General features: G+C 36.4%; 1 protein-coding gene across 1 annotated transcript in view; it reads right to left on the bottom strand.

The window, feature by feature from the left end:
- Window positions 1-26,911, bottom strand: part of GDPD1 (glycerophosphodiester phosphodiesterase domain containing 1) — a 50,285-nt gene that overhangs the window by 10,299 nt on the left and 13,075 nt on the right. The window contains exons 2-6 of the mRNA XM_045773439.2: window positions 26,495-26,537; window positions 10,671-10,806; window positions 8,382-8,427; window positions 2,719-2,837; window positions 2,107-2,196 (exon numbers count right to left, since the gene is read on the bottom strand). Of these exons, the coding sequence (XP_045629395.1) occupies window positions 2,107-2,196; window positions 2,719-2,837; window positions 8,382-8,427; window positions 10,671-10,806; window positions 26,495-26,537 (434 nt within the window). The remainder of the gene's footprint in view (window positions 1-2,106; window positions 2,197-2,718; window positions 2,838-8,381; window positions 8,428-10,670; window positions 10,807-26,494; window positions 26,538-26,911) is intronic.

Raw genomic sequence — 26,911 nt, 5'->3', positions numbered from 1 at the left:
TGCTATGAGCCTGCTTCTTCCTCTCCCACTCCCCCTGCTTGTGTTCCCTCTCTCGCTGGCTGTCTCTATCTCTGTCAAATAAATAAATAAAAGCTTTTAAAAAAAAAAAGATTTTATTTGCTTATTTGAAAGAGAACGAGGGAAGGAGCACAGAAGGAGAACTAGACTCCCTGCTGAGCAGAGAGATAGATACGGGGCTCGATCCCAGAACCCCAAGATCATGTCCTGAGCCAACCAACTGCAAATGCTTAACCAACTGAGCCACCCCAGGCACCCTGGTTTAGTGCAGTTTTAACAGTGTATCAATTCATGTAACCACCACCACAATCAAGATACAGAACAATTCCATCACACATAAGAACTCCCTCCTGCTACCTCTTTGTTGTATTTGCCCCCACTCTCTACCCAACCCCCAGTCTCTGCCCCTGGCAGCCACTTATCTGCTCTTCATGTGTATAGTTTTGAGAATGTTACATAAAGGGAATCATACAGTATGTAACCTTTTTGTTTTGTTTTTGTTTTTTGTTTCTTTGTTTAAAATTTTTTTTAAAATTCCAGTTAATTAACATATGGTGTTAGTTTCAGGTGTTCAAGATAGAGATTCCAGTATGTAAGCTTCTGAGGTTTATTTTTTTCTCTAAGTAAAATGTCTTTGAGGATTAGGACAGCCCAGGTTATTAAAGGTATCAGTAGTTCATTTCCTTTCATGGCTGAATAGTATTATCATGTGGATATGTCAGTTTTCAGACACCTACCCACTGAAGGGCATTTTGGTTGGTTTCCAGTATTTTACTATAATAAATAAAGCTGCTATAAACATTCATATACAGGTTTTTATGTGCATAAGTTTTCATTTTTCTGAGATAAATGTCCCAAGAGTGAGACTGCTGGTTAATATGGTAAGTGTATGTTTAGTTTATAAGAAACTACCCAACCGATGAAGAGAGTGGCTGTACCATTTTACATTCCCACTGGCAATGTAGGAGAGATCCAGCTTCTCCTCATCTTGTCCAGCATTTGCCGTTATCACTATTTTTTATTTTTTTTTAAACATTTGGATGATGTAAAACAACCAGCAGGTCATGAGGCCTCCAGTACGGGCACTTTTAATGACTTGTGAAAATACCATCCGACAATGATTAGTTACAGAAAAGACTTAGCACTAATTCTTAGCAATCTGAAGCCATTCATCCCAATGATCACTCTGTTTTCTCCTTTTGGACACAAGCTACCTTGGAATCTCAGACAGCCTGTGGCACATAAATAAAACTTACTTGCCTTAATGAGGGTTTCAATTGTACTTTTAATTATAACGGTGCCAATTCTGGATCTATATTTTCGCCTTCTTTGCTAGGAAGGAAGGCCTTCCCAAAAGAAATCTTTGTATTTTGAATTGCTATTTGTGTCACAGTATTTCTTCTGCACTACCACTTGTATTCTGAAGAGAGAGTCTTTAATGCTCAAGGTTTTTTAACATTTTTAATTTCATATTCTCCTAGCTATACTTGCTGTAGTACATAAGCTATACTTATAACAGGGATAGTATATAGCTAAACTTGCTTATAGAGGCTTAGCATACCATGTCAAAATATATCAAATTAACTTTTTATAGATATATTTTCTTCAAACAGAAAAATGTCAGTGGGTAGATGGCCCTACTTTTATAGACCACCTGATAAGTATGATCCTGGCTTAATTTGATGAATTCTATTTGGGAGGTAGGGAACAAAGAAGCTTAAACTGTAGAGTTGAAGGATTAAATCCTTTCCTCAATTTAAAATTACACACAAATTTCAATAACGTAACAAAAAACAGACATTAAAAGACAGGAATCATATTTGTTTCATAAAGTACATAATAAAATGTTGGCAAACAACTTATATTAGCATGTGAAAATAAGAATTCTGTGAGCCAGCCCAAGCACATTATTTCTATTAAATCCATTACCTCTATTAGTAAACCTCTCATTAGGTGCTTCCACCCAGACCATCTGTCTTTGTAGCGAGGCTTGGAAATAAGATACTTTTAAAGATTGTTACTGTGATAACATTTATAGATACACAACAACAGCAAGGAAGGTCATTCTCTATCATTTCCGAAGCTTACCTCTCTGTAGCACTTTTCTACAATTTCGTAACTGGCGTTACCCCACACAGTTATGTGTTCTCGCCTGTACTGCTTCACCAACTCTGAAACCTATGCGTAAAAATGCAAAAGTTTATGCCTGTGCCTATTGATAAATCCACCTACGTTACTTCACTTCAAAAACGGATTACAACTGACCTTCTGCCAGTGAATAAAATGAACTTCAGGAAGAAACAACATCTGAATTCACATTATTTTATAAAATATAAGCAATTACTTACATTTTACCATTCTATGATTTATCTAATGGAATGTAACTGTTTAGTCATTTGATATAAATGAATTACAAAGGAAGCAAGTAAATTTGAAGAAGTTAATTATATCGATGCCAGAACAACTGGCTCACAGGAGCTCGCTTTTATCCACGACTGGGACAGGACAGCTTACTCTGAAAATAGGTCTTCCGGCAGTTAAATGATCTCTTCTAGCAGGACATTACTTAAAACAATACTGATCCCTGGAGTATCACATTTCCTTGAACCTTATCAGTCTATGAAGTCACCTACTCTATCTAGCCTTATTTTAATGTGAAATCCGATGCAACACACCCAGAAGAGGCAACGCCTCACGTACCTTCTTTATCAGCACATTGTTGTTGACTTTGATATCGATGTTAATGGGAGTGTTAGGGAAGGCCTCAAAAACTTCCTTCAGTAATGGAATTCGGTTATCTTTTCCTTCACATTGGCAAGCTGAGAAAGCAAGATTTTTAAAGGTATTTTTAAAAGATAACTTTCACTTTTTCGATGATTAAGGAAAAAAAATAAAAGTATTGTTTTCACAATAGTATGTTTTTATATAGGACATTTACAAAATGATGAAAAGAAGAAGAAAAAGAAAGTCATCTAAAATCCAACAATTTAGATATAACCATTGCGACCATTTAGTATACGTTCTTTACTTTTTTCCTATGCATAATTTAATAGACTTATAGTGTACCTACAGATCTTAACCTGACCTTTTTACGTACGTACAAAATAAATATTGCATGTTAATACATTTATAATTTAGAGGCGCCTGAGTGGTGCAGTCGTTAAGCGTCTGCCTTCGGCTCAGGGCGTGATCCTGGCCTTACGGGATCGAGCCTCGCATCAGGCTCCTCCGTTGAGAGCCTGCTTCTTCCTCTCCCACTCCCCCTGCTTGTGTTCCCTCTCTCGCTGGCTGTCTCTCTCTCTGTCAAAGTAATAAATAAAATCTTTTAAAAATATATATTTATAATTTAGAATTATGACTTTAAAAGTTTTATGAAAAACTATAGATTCATTTGGAGTTGTAAGAAAAATAGAGATTAGTGCGCCTTTTACCCAGATCCCCTGAAGATAACCTGTTGTAAAACCATAGTACAATATTATAACCATGACACTGACATTATTATAACCCACCAATCTTATTCTATAATTATTATTTTAAATGGTTTTAAAATGCTCCATTAATTAGCTATGCAACAATTTAATTATTTAAATTAAGCATTCCCCCAGAAAGGTAACAGAGTTTGCCATTCCAAAATATGCCACTTTGGCGTAAGGATGATTTTGAACTGAAGGCAACTGAGATGAAGCAGATACAAGAAAAGCGCTCTGTCTTTCCCATCTGGCTAGAAAGACTTAAATTTGGACAAAACGTAAATCATCAACCACTTTAGACCCTTATCAGCACCACAGAACTATGCATAACCAACTAATGACTGGCCTTTATCTTCCATCATTCACCCATATATTTATCTTCCCATGATTTGCTACCCTAGAAACTCAAAATCCTTTTTATTTGTCTTGTCAATTCTCTGAAAAGGTATTGGATTTTTTAAAGATGCTGTATAAACTCAAGTTCTAGCCAACCTTTGAGTTACTCTTCCCTGAGTTTCTCCCACGATAAAATATATTAATAAACTCATTTTGTTCTTCTCTTGTTAATCTCTCTTTTGTTACAGATCCTTGGTGAGAACCTAGAGGGTATAAGGGGGGAAAAATCCCCTATACTCTACTAGTGGATAGTGAGGTTGTTTGGAAAGTTTTGCTATGATATCACCATTGAAATGTTCAGAGATAGAGAATATGTATGTTCAGGCAAGGGAAATACATGCTAATTCAGGAATGTGTTAAAAGAATTCTATCAATGCAGCTACTCAAAGAAAACTGAGTCACAAAAAAATTAGAATAGGATTTTTAATCATTTTTTACCTTTCCTGAGAGTTATTTTCTTTATTCCTTCCCTAATCTCTTTTGCCTTGAGTCATTTACAGAGTATACTATGCATGCTATTTAAGTATCATAAGATTTCCCCTTCCACCTGAAACTTCAATCCCACTACTACGTGAATAACAAAACAGTAACCGATCCTTTATTTCATCTTCATTGTACAAAGCGTGTCAACAAAGTAAATTAAACCCATGTCAAAAAATTATTTATACTAAAGGCTCATATGAAGAGGCAGCATGCAAATGAGAAAAAAAAAGGAAAAATGTGTTACTGTTTTATCTGTTCCGTACTCCATTCCTATTGCCTTTTTACCACTCCTTGTAATTCAGATGGGGCTCTGGATCATTTTGACAGACTCTCAATCCTTTGGCTCTGTCTCCCTGGCCACCAAGAGAGCACATGGACCTTAAGAGTAACACTGTGAACATGAAGAGAGGTCTCCTGAAGTCCTCAGCTGAGTACATCGTGTACTTTTGATGTTGTCAGAGTCCACCTTCATGTCTTGAAGGTGTGCTTGAGAACAAAGCTAACATAAATGAGACCAGACCAAGAAACCGAGATAGAGACTAATTACTAGTTGAGCAACTGAAATTAGTCACATCTGAAGGCATAGAACCTCTAGGCTTTTTAGTTAAGAGAACCAAATTCTTAAAAAAAAAAAAAATTCTTAAAAAAAATTTCTTTTGAACTATCTTGAGATGGATTTCTAGCACTTATAACTAAGTTTAGACTTATTGTAGACTACCGAATTGAACTAAAAAAATTATGTTAATATATAAGAATTTGGCTTTTTACCTACCTAGCACCCCTCCTTCCCTTGGAAAACTGCATCACCTTTATTCCCGTTGTTCTGTTTGGGCTCTCAGAAACAGGACCCACTCCCCCTTTATTCTCATGGGCAAGCATATGACCTAGGTCTGGTCTATTCTAATAGCCTATTTCTTTGTCCACAGTGAATATCTCAAGGATGGACGCATGACCCATGCTGGGCCAATCAGTGTCTTTCTCTAGAACTTGCCCTTGAAGTTCAAAGGGCAGATTGCTTTTTTAATCTTGGGTCAATGTGCAGGCGGGATATGAATGAGTTGTCAGTGATCATGTTCCCTGCCACAAGGACAAAACAGATCTACACTGAAAGAAGGTAAGACCCAGGAGAAGCAGAACCACGGAATGACTCGCCACTAGCCACATAGGACTATTTAAATTAAAATTAAATAAAACTAAAAATTCAGTCCCTGAGGTGGACTAGCCACATTTTAAGTGTTCAGCAGTCACATGTGGTCATTGGCTATTATAACTGATAGTGCAAATACAGAACATCTCTATCACTACACTCCATTTAAACAGAGCTGTTTTAGTTAAGTAAACATTTTGTTAGCTTGTTAAGTGTGGAAAAATTAATTTGGCAGTCAAAAAAATGGCCATGGGCAATTGTTACACCAACGTAAGATGTTTGCAAGGATCAACTTAGAAAAAAGTCAAACAGATAAAACTAACTTTGGAATGTTATACAGTAAGAATAATATTGCATCTAATAGTGGGAGGAACAAGGAAATTAAAGTTATGTTAATAACTAAGAAAAAAAAAAAACGCATGCTAAAGTGATGTGAAGATATTTACATTAGATGCTTCAGCCAGCATAGAAGGTAGAAAATGAGCTGGAGAGAGAAGTCTGTCCCCAGTATTTTTCAGGGCAGAAGATAACCACCAGGGAAATACTACAAAGAGAGAGAGAGAGGAAAACAAGAGGGATAGGCAAGGAGTATGCTGTAAGATGTGCTGGGTGATGGAATGAATGAAGTAGCCTCTATAAACGTGCTAGAACTTTAAAACTGATTATTCTGGCCAACTCTAGATTATCCAAATTATGTATTTTTCATGAAAAAAGGCTACTTTCAAGTACTCAAGATAGATAATAACAAACCCTTTGGTTAACACATTTTTTTTTTACATTTTTATATTTTCTTTATATTTATTTTTTAATGTAGCCTGTGACACATCAAAGCACCTTAAAAAAATTACTTCTTCAGTAAAATTGTGAATCACAAAGAAAGCAAGAGGCCTAAAATCTGTATTCCTCTGAGAGTTGGTAGTCTGTCTCTCTCTCGCTCTCTCTCTCCAGTATTTAAAGAAAAGTAAGCAACAGTTCTGAGCAAGGGAATAGGACCAAAAAAAAAAAAAAAAAAAAAGAACAACTATCTGCCTAATCTGAGTCGAGCTTTTACAGGACCATATATTAGCCTATTTCAAATGCAGTAAACTTCATATCTGAGGCAGAGTCTTAATTGTGATAAACTGAATGCGATATGAACAAAAATTAATTACTTTTATAGGTGTCTAAAACTTGAGAGTACATGGTATTGCTACTAGTAAGGCATTTGAAGAGACTCTTTAGGGGCACCTGGCTGGCTCAGTCAGTAGAGCATATGACTCTTGATCTCAGGGTTGTGGGTTCAAGCCCCATGTTGGGCAAGGAACCTAGTTAATTAAAAAAAAAAAGAGAGAGAGGGAGAGAGAAACTCTTCAGATGGAGAGGCAGCATAGTGCAGCTGAACACTGGCCTGGTTAGAAGGAGACCTAGTTTCTAGTCCTAGCTCTGTCATTTATTTGTTGTATGACCTTAATCAAGTTAATTTACATCTTTAGGCCTTATTTTCCATATCTAAAACAGGAGGAGATAGAATTATATGGTCTCAAAGGTCACTGCATATTCAAAAGTTTTATGACTTTATGACAAAGGTATATAAACAAAAACTTAAAAAAAAAGGAAGGAAGGTATAAAACCTGAAAACAAAAATTAAAACATTTTTTTCCTCAAAGGATCTTTTAATCTTTGTGAGTCTTTGGCTTCGCTCTACAAGGGGAAAAATTAAACAAAACAAAGCGAAAACCCCCCAAAACAAACAAAAAAACCTTGACTTATGAAATGTTTTTAACTTTCACAAATCCATAATTGGCGCAAATATAACAGCTTGGCAAGTATAATCCTGTTAGTCACAAGAATGCAAAAAAATGTTTCTGCAAACCAACACAGCTTAATGATACTTACCTGGAAAGTAAAATCAGACAATTTTCAGATCTAAACATCCTTTAGAAATAACTAATTTAAACAATTTTCTGATTCTTATTTGGCTTTCTTAAATTTCCCAATCAAGGAGAAATGATACTGACCAATTTTAAATCTAGTTCACAGAGCAGTTAGAGTTCTTTAGATCCTTGACGTTTGACCAAGGTTTTAACGATATGCAAACCATGCCACACTGAGGACCAGAACATGTAGCATCTTGTAGTTTTCCCGAGTTACATCTGAATCACTCAGAACATGAGGCTGAATCGTGATAGTGTGGGACCCTGTACCTGCTCAGGGACCTGTATCTCCAGCTGGTGTATTTTCCATTCTGACATGTTCCATTCTAACAAATCCAACAAGCTGGGCCGAGGAACATGTTCCTTTGTGAGAAATACTCGCTCAAGAGAGAGAAAACTGCTATGCTGATGATTACAAAGGGACAATGACCAGGAAATGGGTGTTGTATCTGAGTAATAGGATTCTCTCTAATAATTTAAGATAGGGAGCAGTGAAATGACATAAAATCAAATGTTACAGAATCAGTAAGGATCCGAAAGGGGGTCTTTCCAATGTCTTGTCTTGTCTTTTCTTTTCTTTTCTTTTCTTTTCTTTTCTTTTCTTTTCTTTTCTTCTTATATACTTGTGATGGATTATTACTACAAGTTATAGTAATCCTCTAGAATTTGAAGCTTCAGAATTGCAAAGTAGCCCTAATAATATCTGGGTTTCTTGTAATTAGTATTCAGGCTTAAATTAACTGTACATAAATTTAAATAGAACGAGTCAGTTAAATCTCCAGCCTTCATCTCAGGGTCACGATTTCAGATTTGTAGGTCTGAGAGAGTAAGTATTGAGGGCAGTACTTTTAGCTGGAACTTACTATCAGAAGAAAACACACATGTATATCTAATTCTCAGTGTAAATGAATACACTTTAATGTAAATATGTAAGCTGCAAATGGGAAATATTACCTCTTTGAAATGTGACATCCAGTTTGCCAAGGTAAGGTGGGAGCTCCTTTAAAAGATACGATTGAAAAAAGTTAGCTCTCAAAAATTTAGAAGTATTTTAGTGTCTTACAGTGAGACAAAGATTTGCTTCTTCAAAAAATAAAAGAATAAAACCATTACCTACGTTTACGTAGGGCACGCTTTAGCCGAACATCCTGAACAGCAAATTAACCATATAACTCCTTACTTTCACAAGTTACAAGCAAAGAAATCTGTACTATTTAATGTGGACCTTTTCTCAATAATAAATATATAAATATCTCAGTAGACACGTGTCAAGAATAGACAATTTTAAGAAATGACTAACATACAGAAAAATCTTTAAACTCACAAATAAATGCTAATTAAAATTAAAATTTAGGAAATTTTTGTTATAGTTATAATACCCAATAATGGTAAGGGTACAGCAAAATGGGAATTCCTCTAACACCACATTTTAGAACTTTTAAAGAAATTTTTACTTTATTTTTAAGTAATCTCAGACCAACGTGGGGCTTGAACTCATAACCCGAAGATCAAGAGTTGCATGCTCTACCAGCTGAGCCAGCCCAGTGCCCCAGATTTTGGAACTCTTCAACACTTCTAGAAAGCAAGCTGGCAATAACAACTTTCAATATATATTAAGACACTAAAATAGTCCTAATCTTTTAGCCAATAATTTCCCTGCTGAGAGTTTATTTAGGGAAATAATTTTAAAAACAGAAATAATTTGTGTTTGCTTTGGCAGCACATATACTACAAATAGAGACAACTTTTATTTTTATATAGATACTTTCAGAAAATATAAATATATTTATATATATGCCTTCCTAAATATCTTTTAAAAACTCTATGTAAGCATATAAATATAGCGAAAGCTTCATCTTTATGCATGAAGATGTTCAGTGCAGTGTTATCTCTAATGGGGAAAACTGAGAACTAATTCCAATGCCCAACGACAGAGGAGGAACAGTTAAAAATAACCCTATATCCACTCAATGGAGAAAGTGCAGTCACTTGAAATGTTTATGAAAAATAAGCATGGAATCTGAAAGGGCTAAATACCACCCAATTCCAAATATACGACATTCTGGAAAAGGTAAAACTATGGAGACGATAAAAAGATCAGTGGTTGCCAGGGACCGGGGGGCAGGAAGGATGAACAGGCAGAACACTGAGGATTCTTAGGGCAGTGAAACTATTATGTATGACACTGGAATAGTTGATACGTCATTATATGTTAAAACCTACATGTCCTCATATGTTAAAACCTAAAGAACATACAACATTAAGAATAAACCCTAATGCTAACTATGGATTTTGGGGTGATAATGATGTGTCAGTGTAGGTTCATAGATTGTACCAAATGTACCACTCTGGTGCAGGATGTTGATGGGAAACTACCTGTGTAGGGTCAGAAGCTATGTGGGAACTCTGTACTTTCTGCTCAGTTTTGCTGTGAACCAATTAACCGTTCTAAAAACTAAAGCCTATTTAAAAAACAAAAGAAAAAGCAGGGGTGTGTGGGTGGCTCACTTGGTTGAACATTCAGTTCTTGGTTTTGGCTCAGGTTATGATCCCAGGGTCCTGGGATCAAGACCTACGTCGGGCTCCACAGGGAGTTTGCTTGAGGATTCACTCTCTCCCTCTACCCCTCCCCCTGCTTTCACTCTCTCTCTCTAAAATAAATAAATCTTTTTTTAAAAAAGCATGGAAAAATGTGTATCATGCCATAATGTTAAAGTGTTCAAAAACACAATATATATAATACACAGTAGGATCACAACTAGGCAAAAAACATACAGGGTACACATACAGATTGTATCCCGTTAACAGAAGTTTTCTTTAGGTGGTAAAATAAAGCATTATTTTCCATCCATTTGTCAGTCTTTACTATAATGGCATGTAAACTACTAAAATCAGATTTCCTATACTTGAAGACTAAAACTAATTCATATATTTAATCTGAATCAAATATATTGTAGAATACTTCAAGCAAGTTGAACTCCAATAGTTTTACATTTGCAGACTTTGGTAATTTTGTTAAAATACTTATAAGTCTCCAAAGATATATCCACAGATTTCTGAAGTGAGTATAAATCCTCACTGGAAGTTAGATTGGTTTTTATAATTTCCTTTGACATTCATTATTTAATCACTATCATTTATTTTTTACTATTTATTAGAGCACTGTCTGGGATTCGTTGCTTTTAAAAATCCTACAGGCCCTAATATCTACTAGATATTAGTTTATCATGCATTTTTACTTACACAGTATTTGAGATCAGAGATGTTTACATTGACCCCAGTTGATCTCTTTAAATTCTCATCATGGGACACTACAACTTGCTCATCTTTTGTGATATGGCAGTCCAATTCCAGCATATCAGTTCCAATTGTAACTGCACTGAAGAAATGCAAAGAAGAATAATAACATTCTGAAAGTTACGTAAACCTAATTTACATTATATGCATCAGATGTAAAAATTAGGAGTTACAAATCAAATAGCAAAACATCTCATAACACTAAAATTTCTCTACACTGTCATCTATTATGATTTATTGATGTCATATTCTAAAGTAAACACAAAATAAGAGAATCATGTTGCCCCTTTCTATAATCAGCTATCCATATTGCTATCAACCTAATATAATGGAAAGAATACTGGAAATGGAAAGAAGTTAAAAAGGTCTGGATGCCACTTCCTGCTTTGCTATGAACTTGCTGTATAACTCTGGGCAAGTAAACGCCTTTCTCTAGGCCTACATCTTCACATCTATAAAATGATAGGATTAAAGAACAAGAAAAGGGTGCCAGCCTTTGTCACTTTAATTCAACATAGGATTAGAAATTCCAGTTAGAGCAATTAAGAAAAGAAGGGGGTTGGGCACCCAAATTGGAAAGGAAGAAGTAATATTATCTCTGTTCACAGATGACATGATCTTGTATGTAGAAATCTTAAAGAATCTACACACAAATAAAACTGCTAGAACTAATAAACTCACTAAAGTTGCAGAATAAAAAAATCAACACACCGGGGTACCTAGGTGGCTCAGTTAGTTGGGCGTCTGCCTTTGACTCATGTCATGATCTTGGGGTCCTGGGATTGAGCCCTGTGTTGGGCTCCCTGCTCAGCGGGGAGTCAGCTTCTCCCTCTCTCTCTCTGCCCCTCACCCCACACCCCCACTTGTGCACGCTCTCTCTCTCAAATAAATAAAATCTTAAAAAAAAAAAAATCAACACACAAAAATCAGTTACATTTCTATACATTAACAATGAATGATGTGTGAAAAGGAAATCATAAAACAATTCGTTTATAATAGCATCAAAAAGAATAAAAAAGTGGGGTGCTTGCATGGCTCAGTCAGTTAAATGTCTGACTCTTGATTTTGGCTCAGGTCATAATCTTAGAGTCGTGAGATCAAGCCCCACATCGGGCTCTGTGTTGGGCATGGAGCCTGCTTAAGATTTTCTCTTTCCAGGGCTCCTGGGTGGCTCAGTTGGTTGAGCCTTCAGCTCACATCATAGTCCCAGAGTCCTGGGATCGAGTCCTGCATCAGGCTCCCTGCTCGGTGGGGAGTCTGCTTTGCCCTCTGACCCTCACCCCTCTCATGCTCTCTCTCACTCTCTCTCTCTCAAATAAATAATAAATAAAACTTAAAAAAAAAATTCTCTCTTTCCCTCTCCTTCTGCCTCTTCCCCCCCCAAAAAAAACCCAAACCAAAACCAAACCAAACCAAACCAAAACAAAAAACTTAGGAATTAACTTAACCACGGAAGTAAGAGACTTGTACAATGAAAACTATGAAGCACTGGTGAAAGAAATTACAGGAGATATACATAAATGGAAAGACATCCCATGTTCATGGATTAGAACACTTAATATTATTAAGATACATGAATCTATACATTCAATGTAATTCTTATCAAAATCGCAATAATTTTGCAAAAGTTTTTGTGCAAAAATAGAAAATTCCATCCTAAAATGCCTGAGGGGCACTTGGCCGGCTCAGTTGGAAGAGCATGGACTCTTGATTTTTGGGTTGCGAGTTTGAGCCCCATGTTGGGTGTAGAGATTACTAAAAAAATAAAAATAAAAATAAACAAAACAAAACAAAACTATAAAATGCATATGGAATCTCAAGGAAACCCAAAGAGTAAAAACAATTTTGAAAAAGAAGAACAGGGGCGTCTGGGTCGCTCAGTTGTTTAAGCGTCTGCCTTCAGCTCAGGTCATGATCCCAGGGTCCTGGGATCGAGTCCCTCATTGGGCTACCTGTTCAGCAGGGAGCCTGCTTCTCCTTCTGCCTGCTGCTCCCCCTGCTTGTGCTCTCTCTCTCTGTTAAATAAATAAATAAAATCTTAAAAAAAAAAAAAAGAACAAAGTTGGAAGACTCACACTTCCTGATTTCAATACTTACTATAAAGCTACAGTAATCAAAGCAAGATGGTGCTGGCATAATGGTACTGGCACAAAAACAGACACATAGACCAATGGAACAGAACAGAGAACCCAGAAATGGACCCTCAGCTCTTTGGGCAACTAATCTTTGATAAAGCAGGAAAAAACATCCAGTGGAAAAAAGACAGTCTCTTCAATAAATGGTGCTGGGAAAATTGGACAGCTACATGCAAAAGAATGAAACTTGACCACTCTCTCACACCATACACAAAGATAAACTCCAAATGGATGAAAGACCTCGATGTGAGACAGGAATCCATCAAAACCCTAGAGGAGAGCATAGGCAGCAACCTCTATGACATCAGCCACAGCAACCTTTTTCATGACACATCTCCAAAGGCAAGAGAAACAAAAGATAAAATGAACCTGTGGGACTTCATCAAGATAAAAACCTTCTGCACAGCCAAGGAAACAGTCAAAAAAACTAAGAGGCAACCCACAGAATGGGAGAATGTATTTGCAAATGACACTACAGATAAAAGACTGGTATCCAAGAACTACAAAGAACTTCTCAAGCTCAATACACAAGAAACAAATAAACAAATCATAAAATGGGCAGAAGATATGAACAGACACATGAAGACATACAAATGGCTAACAGACACATGAAAAAATGTTCAAAATCATTAGCTATCAGGGAAATTCAAATCAAAACCACACTGAGATACCACCTTACGCCAATTAGAATGGCAAAAATTGACAAGGCAAGAAACAACAATTGTTGGAGAGGATGTGGAGAAAGGGGATCCCTCCTACATTGTTGGTGGGAATGCAAGTTGGTACAGCCACTCTGGAAAACAGTGTGGAGGTCTCTTAAAAAGTTAAAAATTGAGCTACCCTATGATCCAGCCATTGCACTACTGGGTATTTACCCCAAAGATACAGACGTAGTGAAGAAAAGGGCTGTATGCACCCCAATGTTCATAGCAGCAATGTCCACAATAGCTAAATCATGGAAGGAGCCGAGATGTCCTTCAACAGATGACTGGATTAAGAAGATGTGGTCCATATATACAATGGAATATTACTCAGCCATCAAAAAGAATGATTTCTCAACATTTGCTGCAACATGGATGGCACTGGAGGAGATAATGCTAAGTGAAATAAGTCAAGCAGAGAAAGACAATTATCATATGGTTTCTCTCATCTATGGAGCATAAGAACTAGGAAGATCGATAGCAGAAGAAAGAGATAAAGAAAGGGGGGTAATCAGAGGGGGAATGAAGCATGAGAGACTATGGACTCTGAGAAACAAACTGAGGGCTTCAGAGGGGAGGGGGTGGGGGAATGGGATAGGCTGGTGATGGGTAGTAAGAAGGGCATGTATTGCATGGTGCACTGGGTGTTATACGCAACTAATGAATCATCGAACTTTACATCAAAAACCAGGGATGTACTGTATGGTGACTAACATAATATAATAAAAAATACATTCTTATAATAAAAAAAAAATAAAAATAAGAATTAAAAAAAAAAAAGATGGTGCTGGCATAAAGACAGACATGTAAATCAATGAAACAGAATAAAGGGTCCAGAAATAAACTCTCTCATATATTGTCAAATGATTTTCAACAATTCAATGGGGGAAAGGCAGTCTTTTCAACAAATGGTGGTGGGAAAACTAGATATCCACATGTAGAAGAATGAAGTTGGATCCTTACCTAACACCATATCAAAAAATAAACTAAAAATTGATAAAGACCTAGCCATAACACCTAAAATGAAAAAACTCTTAGAAGACAACACATGGGAAAACTTCACCATATGGATTTGGCAATGATTTCTTGGCTATGACACCAAAAGCACAGGCAACAAAAGAAAAAAAAGACAAACTGTACTTCATCAAAATTAAAACCTTTGTGCATCAAGGGATGCAATCAACAAAGTAAAAAAGTAGCCCACACAAACCATAAGAGACTCTTAATCATAGGAAACAAACTGAGGGTTGCTGGAGGGGAGTGGGTGGGGGGATTGGGCAACTGGGTGATGGACATTAAGGAGGGCATGTGATGTAATGGACTTTGGGTAATATATAAGACTGATGAATCACTGAACTCTATGTCTGAAGCTAATAGTACATTATATGTTAATTAATTGAATTTAAATTTTTTTAAGTGAAAAAAAAAGGTAGCCTACAGAATGGTAGAAAACACATGCAAATCATCTATGTGATAAAGGATTAATATCCAGTGTATATAAAGAACTCCTAAAACTTAACAACAAAATAACCTGATTCAAAAATAAGGAAAGGATTCAGGGGCGCCTGGGTGGCACGGCGGTTAGGCGTCTGCCTTCGGCTCAGGGCGTGATCCCGGCGTTATGGGATCGAGTCCCACATCAGGCTCCTCTGCTATGAGCCTGCTTCTCCCTCTCCCACTCCCCCTGCTTGTGTTCCCTCTCTCGCTGGCTGTCTCTATCTCTGTCAAATAAATAAATAAATTCTTTAAAAAAAAAAAAATAAGGAAAGGATTCGAATAGAAGTTTCTCCAAAGAAGACATTCCAATAAGCACATGGAAAGATCACTAATCATTAAGGAAATCCAGTCAAAACCACAATCACAGGGGCAGTTGGCTGGCTCAGCTGGACGAGTGTGCAACTCTTGATCTTGGGGTTGTAAATTTGAGCCCCACATTGGGTGCTGAGATTATTTAAAACAAACAAACAAACAAACTTTAAAAAAAAAATCACAATAAGACACTGTTTCACACCCATTTGGGTGGCTATTATTAAAAAAAAAAATGAAGAAAAGAGAAAAAGAAAAAAGTATTGGCCAGGATATGGAGATATTGGAACCCTTATATATTGTTGGTGGGAATATAAAATGGCAGTTCCTTGAGAAAATTAAACATAAATTTACCATATGATCCAGCAATTCCACTTCTAGATACACACAGAAAAGATCTGAAAGAAGGGACTTAAAGAAAAATTTACACAACCAAGTTCATAGAAGCATTATTCATAATAGCCAAAAGCAGAAGCAACTTGTCTATCTACCAACAAAATGTGGTTTATACCTACAAAGAAATATTATTTAGCCTTAAAAAGGAAGGGCATTCTGGGGAGCCTGACTGGTAGAGTATGTGATTCTTGATCTCAGGGTTGTAAGTTCAAGGCCCATGTTGGGTTGAGAGATTACTTAAAAATTTAAAAATCTTAAAAAAAAAAAAAAGGGAAGGGAATTTTGATATATGCCACAATATGAGTGAGTGAATCTTTAAGACATTATGCTAGGTGAAAAAAGCCAAAAACAAAAATAAAAATATTTAATGATTCCACTTATATAAAGGTACCTAAAATAATCAAATTAATAGAAGTAGAAAGTAGAATGGTGGTCACCGGGGGCTGAGGGGAAGGGGTTTAGGGAAGTATCATTGAATGGGTCCAGAGTTTTGGTATGGAAAGACGAAAAAGTTCTGGAGATAACAACATGAATGTATTTAAATGACACTGAACTATACACTTAAAAACAGTGAAAATGGTAAGTTTTATGTTATATATATTTTACCATGATAAAATAAAAAATTTTTAATTAAAAAAAATTGAAAGGATTAGATCAGACGACCTCTAAGTTTCCCTTTCACATTCAAGATCCTATGACTTTTATAAAGGGAATATCGCAGTGGTTAGGAGTACAAACACTGCCCAAAAAAGGGTAAATATGTGAGGTGATAGATGTGTTAATTACCTTGACGGTGAGAATCCTTTCACGATGTATACACATATCAAATCATCATCTTGTATACTTGAAGTATAATTTGTCAGTTATATCTCAATAAAATTGGGGATAAAGAGCACAGACACTGGCTCTGCCACTTACTTAGGCAAGTTATTTAGCTTCTTTATGCTTCAGTTTCCTTATTTGCAAAACAGTGATGATAATATTAGCTCTCTACACCTCCTCCCCATCTTGTACCTTACACTCCAAACAGCCCCACACTCTTTCAATACTCTCTTTGCCTGAAATGTCTTTTGCAGAAAAACAATATACCATAAAATAACAGATGCAAATTTGAACAGGCACTTCACAGATGAGGATTTCCAAATGGCCAGTAAGTGCATGAATAGATGTTCAACATCAAAATTCAACAGGGAAATGTAAATCAAAACCACAATGAGATACCACTACATATCCACTACAATGGCTAAAATTAAAAGGACTGACAAGAAATTAGCAATACAGTGGAGGATTGGAACTCTATATTGCTGGTATGAGTGTCAGTTGGTACGATCACTTTGAAAGGTATAAATGCAGATCTACCCTATGATCCTGCAATTCCACTTCTGCTAAGTATATATCTGAGAGGGATGAATGCATTTGGCTATTAAAAACCAGATAACAGGTGCACTTGGTGGCTCAGTCAATTAAGCATCTGCCTTCAGCTCAGGTCATGATCCCAGGGTCCTGGGATCGAGTCCCAGAGTCCCATCCCGCACTGGGCTCCTTGCTCAGTGGGGAGCCTGCTTCTCCCTCTGCCTCTGCCCATCCCCCTGCTCATTCTCGCTCTCTCTCTCTCATTTTCTCGCTCTCAAATAAATAAATAAATAAATAAATAAAATCTTTAAAAAAACAGGTAACATTATTTCACACATCATGAATGAATTGTACAGATATAAACTGAAGAAAGAAAAGCCAGAGACAAAAGTGTAAATACTGTATGATTACATTTATGTTATCGGGAACAAGCAAAATCAATTTATCAGAATAGAAATTAGAATAATGGCTCTCTAGGGGCAAGTAATGTGGACTGGGAAAGGTCACAAGGATACTTTCAAGAGTGCTAGACATGTTCTATGTCTTTATCTGGGTGATGGTTACAAAGGTATGTACGTTATGTTAAAATTTACTGGGCTGTACACTTAGTGCATTTTATGGAATGTATATTATATACACACAATAATAGTTCTGTTTTGTTTTTTAAGCTTTTCTTCCTCCCTTTATCTGCTAACTCTTACTCACCCTTCAGGTCTAAGCTTAGAAACCACCACTTCAGGTTATCTTCCCCAATCCCCCCAGATTAGATTGCGTCACCAGTTTACATACTGCTAAATTGCCAGGACTTCCCATAGTACCCCCTGTTTACTCTGTCATAGTGTTTACCATGCTGTTTTGAATATATCCATTTATCTCCTCCCTGCCCAATGAGACAGGAGTTCTTTAAGCAAAGGGTTTGTGGACTATGTCTAGTTTACTGTTGTATTCCTAGCGCCTAGACACAGGACCTTGCACCGCTGGTACTCCAAAGGTGTTTGTTTAAAACACTCTGTATATGTAAAATGCCCACCTAGCTCTTTATCCACTAATCACCACGGGTGACATTTCAAGACGAAGAAAAAGTAAACGTGAGTGAAGCAGGGAGAAAGTTTTAGAAAGTTTTTTTTTTTTCTTTTTAAAATTCAAGAATGGAAGGAGTAAGAGCTGTGGTGAGCAGAATAGGGTGAGAAGATATAAAAGTAGATAAATTATGTTTGTGCAATATGTTCTCATGCACTTAAATTGTTTACTAGTGGTTTTATATGAGGTCAGGTCTCTACAACTAGATTAAATTCCTAGAGAGGAAAGGCCTATGCCTGCTCTATACTTTCTAATGTTCATGATGTTGGGTATATTGTAGGTATCCAACACATTTCTAAATGAGTGGAATGAAGCCATGTTTCACTTATCTATTAGAGATCTATTTAAATTTTAATTATTATCCAGCTAGCACCTAAATGATCATCAGTGATGATCATATCCATGGTAAGTACTACACGTAAAAGAAAAAAATATTCACATGGAATGGCATTTTTTTTAAAGGCTTTATTTATTTATTTGTCAGAGAGAGAGAGCGCACAAGCAGGGGGAGCGGCAGGCAGAGGGAGAAGCAGGCTTTCTGCTGAGCAAGGAGCCCGGACGTGGGGCTCAATCCCAGGACTCTGGGATCATGACCTGAGCTGAAGGCAGACGCTCAACTGACTGAGCCGCCCAGGCATCCCTGGAATGGCATTTTTGAAGTATATCTGGATGAAAAAAGTAGGTATGGTATGATTCTACTGATGTAAAATAAAGTTCATAAATAATTTTGTTTAATTTGGAAAAATAATGTTTTACTTGAAGGGTAGTTTAAAAACATATATTAAAAAGACTAGAAAGATAGAGGCCAAATCGTCACAGTGCTTACCTCTAATAAGTGGTATTTCCGGGAATGGAATTAGAGATTTGAGCTGGCCAATTTTTTACTTCACATGGATTGCTTGAATTGTTATTTTTTTTTAAAGATTTTATTCATTTATTTGTCGGTGGGGTGAGAGAGAGTGAGAGCACAAGCAAGCGGAGCAGCAGGCAGAGGGAGAAGCAGGCTCCTCGCTGAGCAAGGAACCCGATGCAGGACTGATCCCAGGACCCCGGGATCATGACCTGAGCCGAAGGCAGAGGTTTAACCAACTGAGCCATCCAGGCATCTGGAATCATTTGTTTTCAGAATATAAACTTCTAAAATGGCAAAATAAGGATACTTCCATTATTAATATATTGCATCTAAAATATAACATTTTGAACACCAATTTATTCATCACCAATAGAATGAATTACAGCAGGAGTTTAATCTAAGAAAAACTGAACATCCTTTTAAATACATAAGCACTCATGATTCTTATTTGGCTTGTGATCTCCTAAGTGGGGTGAATGTACCTTCTGTTTTATACTTAAACTTGAAACACACAATATAAAAATACAAATATAAATTTGTATAAAAATATATCAATTAAGATATAAAGTTTTGGCAATTGAGTAAAAGTTTCTGGATGTTTTTAAAACAAACTAACTTGGCTCCTTAATGTAATTCTTATCAAGATGTAAATAACTAACTTTATGTGTCCTCTTCTAAAGGATATCCACCTTTAAAACAGAAATATTTATTAGTCAGTTGTGTGTTTGCTAGAACCACAAATGTGTAAAAATAAAATGCAAAAAGAAATAAGCAAACAAAAACAATTTTTGGTAGGATTACTTTTTTGTATTTTTAAATTTCCCTAAATATTATTATCATACGGTGTTCAATTTTTTAAAAAAGAATAAGAAATGTAGAAACTGTCAGCAAAATATGTAGCCAGCAAACAGGTTTGTTTTTTTTTTTTAAGATTTTATTTATTTATTTGACAGAGATAGAGACAGCCAGCGAGAGAGGGAACACAAGCAGGGGGAGTGGGAGAGGAAGAAGCAGGCTCCTAGTGGAGGAGCCTGATGTGGGGCTCGATCCCACAACGCCAGGATCACGCCCTGAGCCGAAGGCAGACGCTCAACCGCTGTGCCACCCAGGCGCCCCCCAGCAAACAGTTTTGAAATAAAATCCTAAAATCCTTTATATAGCTTAAAAAAATTGCTATTACTGATTTTAGTCATGTGCATATCTTACCTTCTTTTGTTATCTTTTTTGTATGACTATGTGAAGGGGAGTAAGAGCAGGGGGTTATCTATATTTTCCTGTATTTAAAAACAATTCTGTGGGATGCCTGGGTGGCTCAGTGGATCAAGTGTCTGCCTTCAGCTCAGGTCATGAGCAGGGAGCCTGCTTCTCCCTCTCCCTCTGCCCCTCCACCCTGCTTATGCTCTCTCTCTCACATGTGTTCTATTTCAAATAAATAAATAAACTCTTTAAAAAAATAAAAAATAGGGGCGCCTGGGTGGCACAGTAGTTAAGCGTCTGCCTTCAGCTCAGGACGTGATCCCGGCGTTGTGGGATCGAGCCCCATATCAGGCTCCTCCACTGTGAGCCTGCTTCTTCCTCTCCCACTCCCCCTGCTTGTGTTCCCTCTCTCGCTGGCTGTCTCTATCTCTGTCGAATGGATGGATAGAATCTTAAAAAAATAATAATAATAAAAAATAAATAAAAAATAAATAAAATTTTAAAAATTTTGCATTGGGCTCCTGAGTGTGGAGCCCACTTAAAATAAGAAAGAAAGGAAGAAAGAAAAGAAAAAAGAAAAGAAAAGAAAAGAAGAGAAAAGAAAAGAAAGGAAAGGAAAGGAAAGGAAAGGAAAGGAAAGGAAAAGAAAAAAAGAAAGAAAGAAAGAAAGAAAGAAAGAAAGAAAGAAAGAAAGAAAGAAAGAAAGAAAGGCATCTGGGTGGCTCAGTTGTTAAGCGTCTGCCTTTGGCTCAGGGCGTGATCCCAGAGTTCTGGGATCGAGCCCCACATCAGGCTCCCTACTCCGCTGGGAGCCTGCTTCTTCCTCTCGCGCTCCCCCTGCTTGTGTTCCCTCTCTCGCTGGCTCTCTCTTTCTCTGTCAAATAAATAAATAAATAAATAAATAAAATCTTTAAAAAAATTAAGAAAAAAAGAAATTTAATCTTAAAAAAAGAAAAAGAAAGAAAATTTTATTATATGTGCTGCTGAAGCAAGCACAATAAATAAAATTTTAAACGTCAATTTAAAAAAATTAAAAATGAAAGTAAAAAATTTATACATTTTACAAAAGAAATTTTTCTAAGTTTGAAGTTTGCCTTCAGCTAAAATGTTGGCTGTTTTTAGAAATGTTTAGGAATTATATAAAAAATATTTTCTATTTATTGTATGCTCATCTCTCATCAATAAGCTAATAAAAATTTAGAGCAATAGTAAGTAAGTGCAGTCAGGACAATCTGTAAATTATACTAATAAAATTATCCCAAATTTGATACATAGATAGCTAGAACATAGGCAGAAAAAGGAATTTTTATCACTTTGGCCTTCAAAATGTCCCATAAATAATAATATGCATCTACTTCAATTGAAGCACCAGATATTTTATAGCTGAATTTCTTTTTTTTTTTTAGGATTTATTCATTTATCTTGGAGAAAGAGAGAGTGTGAACAAGCGGGGCGGGGGGGGGGCAGAGGGAGAGAGAGGGAGAGAATCACAAGCAGACTCTCTGCTGAGCACGGAGCCCCACTAGGGGCTCCATCTCATGACTCTGAGATCATGACCTGAGTGGAAATCAAGAGTCCCACACTTAACCAACTGAACCACTCACATGCCCCAATATAGCTGACTTTCTGACAAGCTGATTACAAACAGAGAAAAAGGAAAACCAAGGCTTCAACATTACCAGAAAAAGAAATAAAAACTCTAGCTCTAAAAGATGTGAAATTACTTGAAATTTCACAGAAACAATACATAACAGTTTAAAACAGACCGTATACACTACATGTTAATTAACTAGAATTTAAATAAAAATTTGGAAAAAATTAAAAATAGTAAGTCCAAAAATGAATAAATAAATAACAGACCCTATTTTAAGGAATTTTTTTGAATCTCATTTATTCCTCGCACCACTGAGGTTTGTTATTATTCCCATTTCATAGATGAGAAATTAGTACTGTATTAATTAGATATTCTGAAAAATGTATCATGAGAACCAGGTCACTGATTAATTACTTTGACTGTCTGCCAACTTATACTTCCAGCACTGCTAAAACAATTTGTTTCTTTCTTGTACCATTCATGTTAATACCACGGGGATCAGATTGTCCTATGGGTATTTACAAAGGCGGCCTGGTTTAATAACCTAGTTTTATTAGCTCTTAAGAGCTAGATTTTACATACTCAAGGGCTTAGTGACTCTGTGTGTATGTGTGTGTATAGTACAATTTCTTAGTTTTTAGGTTTTATGCTTATTAAGGATGGGGTTCTGTCTCCTTCATTTGTCTTCTGTTAATATTCTGCTTTGTTCTGAAGTGCCCCATTCCATATCTTGTTCAGTAAGCAACTAGTGAGAGTCTATTAGCGTCAGAACTAGGTGTCAGGGCTTGAGAGATCAATATGGAAGGATTCTTGCTCTCAAAGGAATCACAGAAGAGCTATGTTCATAACCTAAGGTGTTTGTGAAAGCATTTTGTAAACCACATTACAGGACTTTTTATAAATTGTGACATATAAAAAGAAGGAAAGAAAGAAAGAAAGAAAGAAAGAAAGAAAGAAAGAAGAGAGAGAGAGAGAGAGAGAGAGAGAGAGAGAAGAAAGAAAGAAAGAAAGAAAGAAAGAAAGAAAGAAAGAAAGAAAAGGAAAAAAAGAGGAGAGGAGAGGAGAGGAGAGGAGAAGGAAGGAAGGAAGGAAGGAAGGAAAAAGAAAGAAAAGAAAAGAAGAAAAGAAAAGAAAGGGAGGGAGGAATGAAGGAAGGGAGGGAGGAAGGAAGGGAGGAAAAAAGAAAAGGGAGGGAGGGAGGGAGGAAGAAATTGTGAGATATAATTATTTCTCTTCAGTCCTAATCCTTTTTTTTTTTCTAATTTTTTCTTTAAGATCTTATTTATTAATTTGAGAGAGAGCATGAGCAGGGAAGGGACAGAGGGAGGGGAAGGGGCACGGGAGAGAGAGAAGCAAACTCCCTGCTGAGCAGGGACCCTGATGCGAGGCTCAATCCCAGGACACTGGGATCATGACCTGAGCGGAAGGCAGACGCTTAACTGACTGAGCCACCCAGGTGCCCCAGTCCTAATTATTTCTTTAGACCAACTATAATGAATAAATTTTCCATACATTCTTAAAGTCCTTTCAGTTTCTAGATATATCTCGTCTACATACCCTCACATCTTAATCTCAAACATTTCATGTTTTTTCCCCTACCCCCTTATTTTATTTATTTATTTATTTATTTTTTGAGTAATCTCTATATACAACATGGGGCTTGAACTCACAACCCCAAGATCAAGCGTTGCATGTTCTCTGGACTGAGACAGCCAGGTGCCCCAAACATTTCACGTTTTAAAAACAGTTTCTTGGGGCACCTGGGTGGCTCAGTCAGTTAAGCATCTGCCTTCAGCTCATGTCATGATCCCAGGGTCCTGGGATCAAGCCCTGAGGTGGGCTCCCTGCTCAGCAGAGGAGTCTTGCTTCTCCCTCTCCCTCTGCCTCTCCCCCCAGCTTGTGTTCACTTTCTCTTTCTCAAATAAATAAAATCTTAAAAAATAATAAAAATAGTTTCTTCCTCTGTACCAAATGATAACTCTTCTAGTCCTAGTATCTTTTCAATTTTCTGGTCAATCTTAACCAGGCTTCCCCTACCAATTATTTATACTTTCTCTAATATCTTCTTGTCTTCACTTCCATGTCATAATATGTATACTTCGTGAAGTGTTTATCTATACACGCACATAAATGAGATCTAAGTTTTAGCTGCTCATTATATTTTTACTGTTTCTCCCTCAACTACTTATCCTATCAAAGATATACCATATTTAAGCACAGTATCTGTCTTTTGCCAATTGGGGTATTATAACTCCACAGTTTTAATATACTGTACTGTGAAAATAGTATGTTTACATGACTTTTTTCTTGTTCCTCATAAAGTAGGTATTAAAAACAAAAACCTCCTAGGTATCCTAGCAGTTAAAGAACTAATAGAATAGTTGTAAATGAAAACAAAAGTATTTATTGATAGCAAGAGCACTGATGCATAAGATAAAACACAAAACCACCACCAACAACAAATTTTTAAAAGAGGTTAAAATTAAGGGGTGCCTGGGTGGCTCAGTTGGTTAAATGTCAGACTCCTGATTTCAGTTCAGGGTCTCAGGGTCATGGGAACTGGGCCTTCATGCTCAGTGGGGTATCTGCTTGAGAGTTTCTCCCCCTGCTTCTCCCCCATTCACACATACTTGCGAGCTGTCTCTCTCAAATAAATAAAAATTTTTAAAAGACTTTATTTATTTATTTGAGAAGAGAGAGTGAGAAAGAGCATGAGAGGGGAGAGGGTCAGAGGGAGAAGCAGACTCCCTGCTGAGCTGGGAGCCCAATGCGGGACTTGATCCTGGGACTCCAGGATCATGACCTGAGCTGAAGGCATTTGCTTAACCAACTGAGCCACCCAGGTGCCCCTCAAATAAATAAATCTTAAAAAAACAAAACAAAAAGCTGCTGAAGATGGGAAATGTATCTAGCAAGTAAAAACCATCTAAGTAAGACATTCTTTGACTACCAAAAACTTTTCAGATGATCAAAATCTTCAAAGATAAAAATATTTATACCCCATCCTTAGAAATAATTTATTATACAAATGTACCATTCTTAGAAACAGTTTATTATATAATCGAGTATTTTAATTTCATAAACAAGGGTGGTTGGAAAAAATTTAACAAAAAAATATGGGGAAAAACTTATAAAAGAATATACCTTAAATATAAAGAATGCTAAGATCACTCAAAGTTATAAGCATTTTTTTCCCCCAGGCAATATATATCACTACATCCCAGGGAACAAATATTTGATAAATCATAGTATATGAAGGGAGGTATGTGTGTATGTGTCTCAGTGTAAACTGCACAAATAAAATTATATATATACATATACACACACACATTATATATATTATATATATCTATACATATCTAGATTTATATATATCTATACATATCTAGATTTATACATTATATTATATATATATATATCTAAAGATAGCTACATATATGATCTCAGTAGAGAAGATAACTTAAAAGTAACTTATTTTATTTTATTTTTATTTTGACTTAATTTAAATTATTTTGTTTCAGAATCTGGAAAGGTTTTTTTTCCACAGACAGGAGGAAAGTGTTTGCATTTTTAGAGCTTTAGAAAATTTGGGGATTATAGTTAAAGGCGTTGTATTAGAGAACAGGAAGAACAAGCAAAGGCAAACACAGGAGGATAGGATTCAGATGAAACTAGAATATGGAGAAGCAGTACATTTGGACCTGATAACAGGAAAAATAAACTCTCTTTGTTATTTTTATTTTATTTATTTTTAAGTAATCTCCATGCTCAATGTGGGGCTTGATCTTACAACCCCAAGATCAAGGGTCACATGCCCTACCAACTGAGCCAGCCAGGTGCCCCGAAATTCTAAGGTACCTTTAAATGATGAGAAACAGAACAAAAACTTAAGCCAAATTCTGATTTCTCAGTCCCAATTGTATGCATAAAAATGGCTCAACAAATATATAAGAAAATATTTTTCTTACTAAATATGGAAAATGTCTCCCATGGAGTTTAACTTCATATCCTCTGCCTTACTTTTCATGGAAAAGAAAACAGTGTTCACCATCACCACAGACTAATGATGATCATTTACTCTAAGACGGAAAACAAGGTATCAATCAGCTTTCATTCCTGTCTCTCCTGTGGCTTCTCCGTGAGGTGCTCTAAAAGAGATCTATACGAGATATGAATAACTGAAACATGGGGGAAAATCTAATTTACCTTATTCAAAAAAATAAGACCAACACTCATAAGGCTTCAAACAAGAAAAGACCAGATCACAGGTTCAGGTCTGTAGAACTACAGGGCAGACACATAAACCTATTCATAAACAGCAACCAGTGTTAACAGTTGTTTCATTTTCTCCTTTTCTCTTTCTCTCCAAGACTAATTAGCATTACACACAGTGCGTTCCTTGTTACAAACCCCTTCTTTCAGCCTTAGAACTATAGTATCTTTTGATTACCCACAACTCTGATCTAGTTTTTCTGTTATGCAGAAGCTACACACTCTTTGTAACACTTCAGACTAGCTAAATTAAAAAAAAAGGGGGATTTTAATAAAATAGAAACAAGTATCACAAGCGGATGCAACATGTATACTATCTTCACTTTGTGAATCATCACCACTTCAAAGTTAAACTATAAAAGAATAGCTTTTTCTATACTTACTGCTGAAATGCTGCCATTGTATTCTCCAAATTTTCTCCAGCACCTGTGAAAATATTAAATTTCATTTACTTGCTTGTTTCAACTAAAAATTTTTTTTTAATTTTTAAAAAGATTTTTATTAATTTATGTGGGAGAAAGAGCATGCATGCACACACGAGCAGGGACGGGGGGGGGAGGGCAGAGGGAGAGGGAGAAGCAGACTCCCCGCTGAGTGGGGCTCGGGGCTTGATCCCAGGACCCCCAGATGGATCATGACCTGAGCTGGAGGCAGATGCTTAACCAACTGAGCCACCCGGGCACCCCTAATTTGAACTCTTTAATTTTTCCAGAAATTCACTTTAATAAGATACATCTAGTGAATCTTGATGTTTATATACTGTGTAGACATTACAAGTTTTTTAAAGAGTGTAATGATAT

This window comes from Ursus americanus, chromosome 23, assembly GCF_024610735.1.
Source record: "Ursus americanus isolate L20-20 chromosome 23, mUrsAme1.1.p, whole genome shotgun sequence".
Lineage (NCBI taxonomy): Eukaryota > Metazoa > Chordata > Mammalia > Carnivora > Ursidae > Ursus > Ursus americanus.
This window is presented reverse-complemented; position numbering and strand designations above follow the sequence as displayed.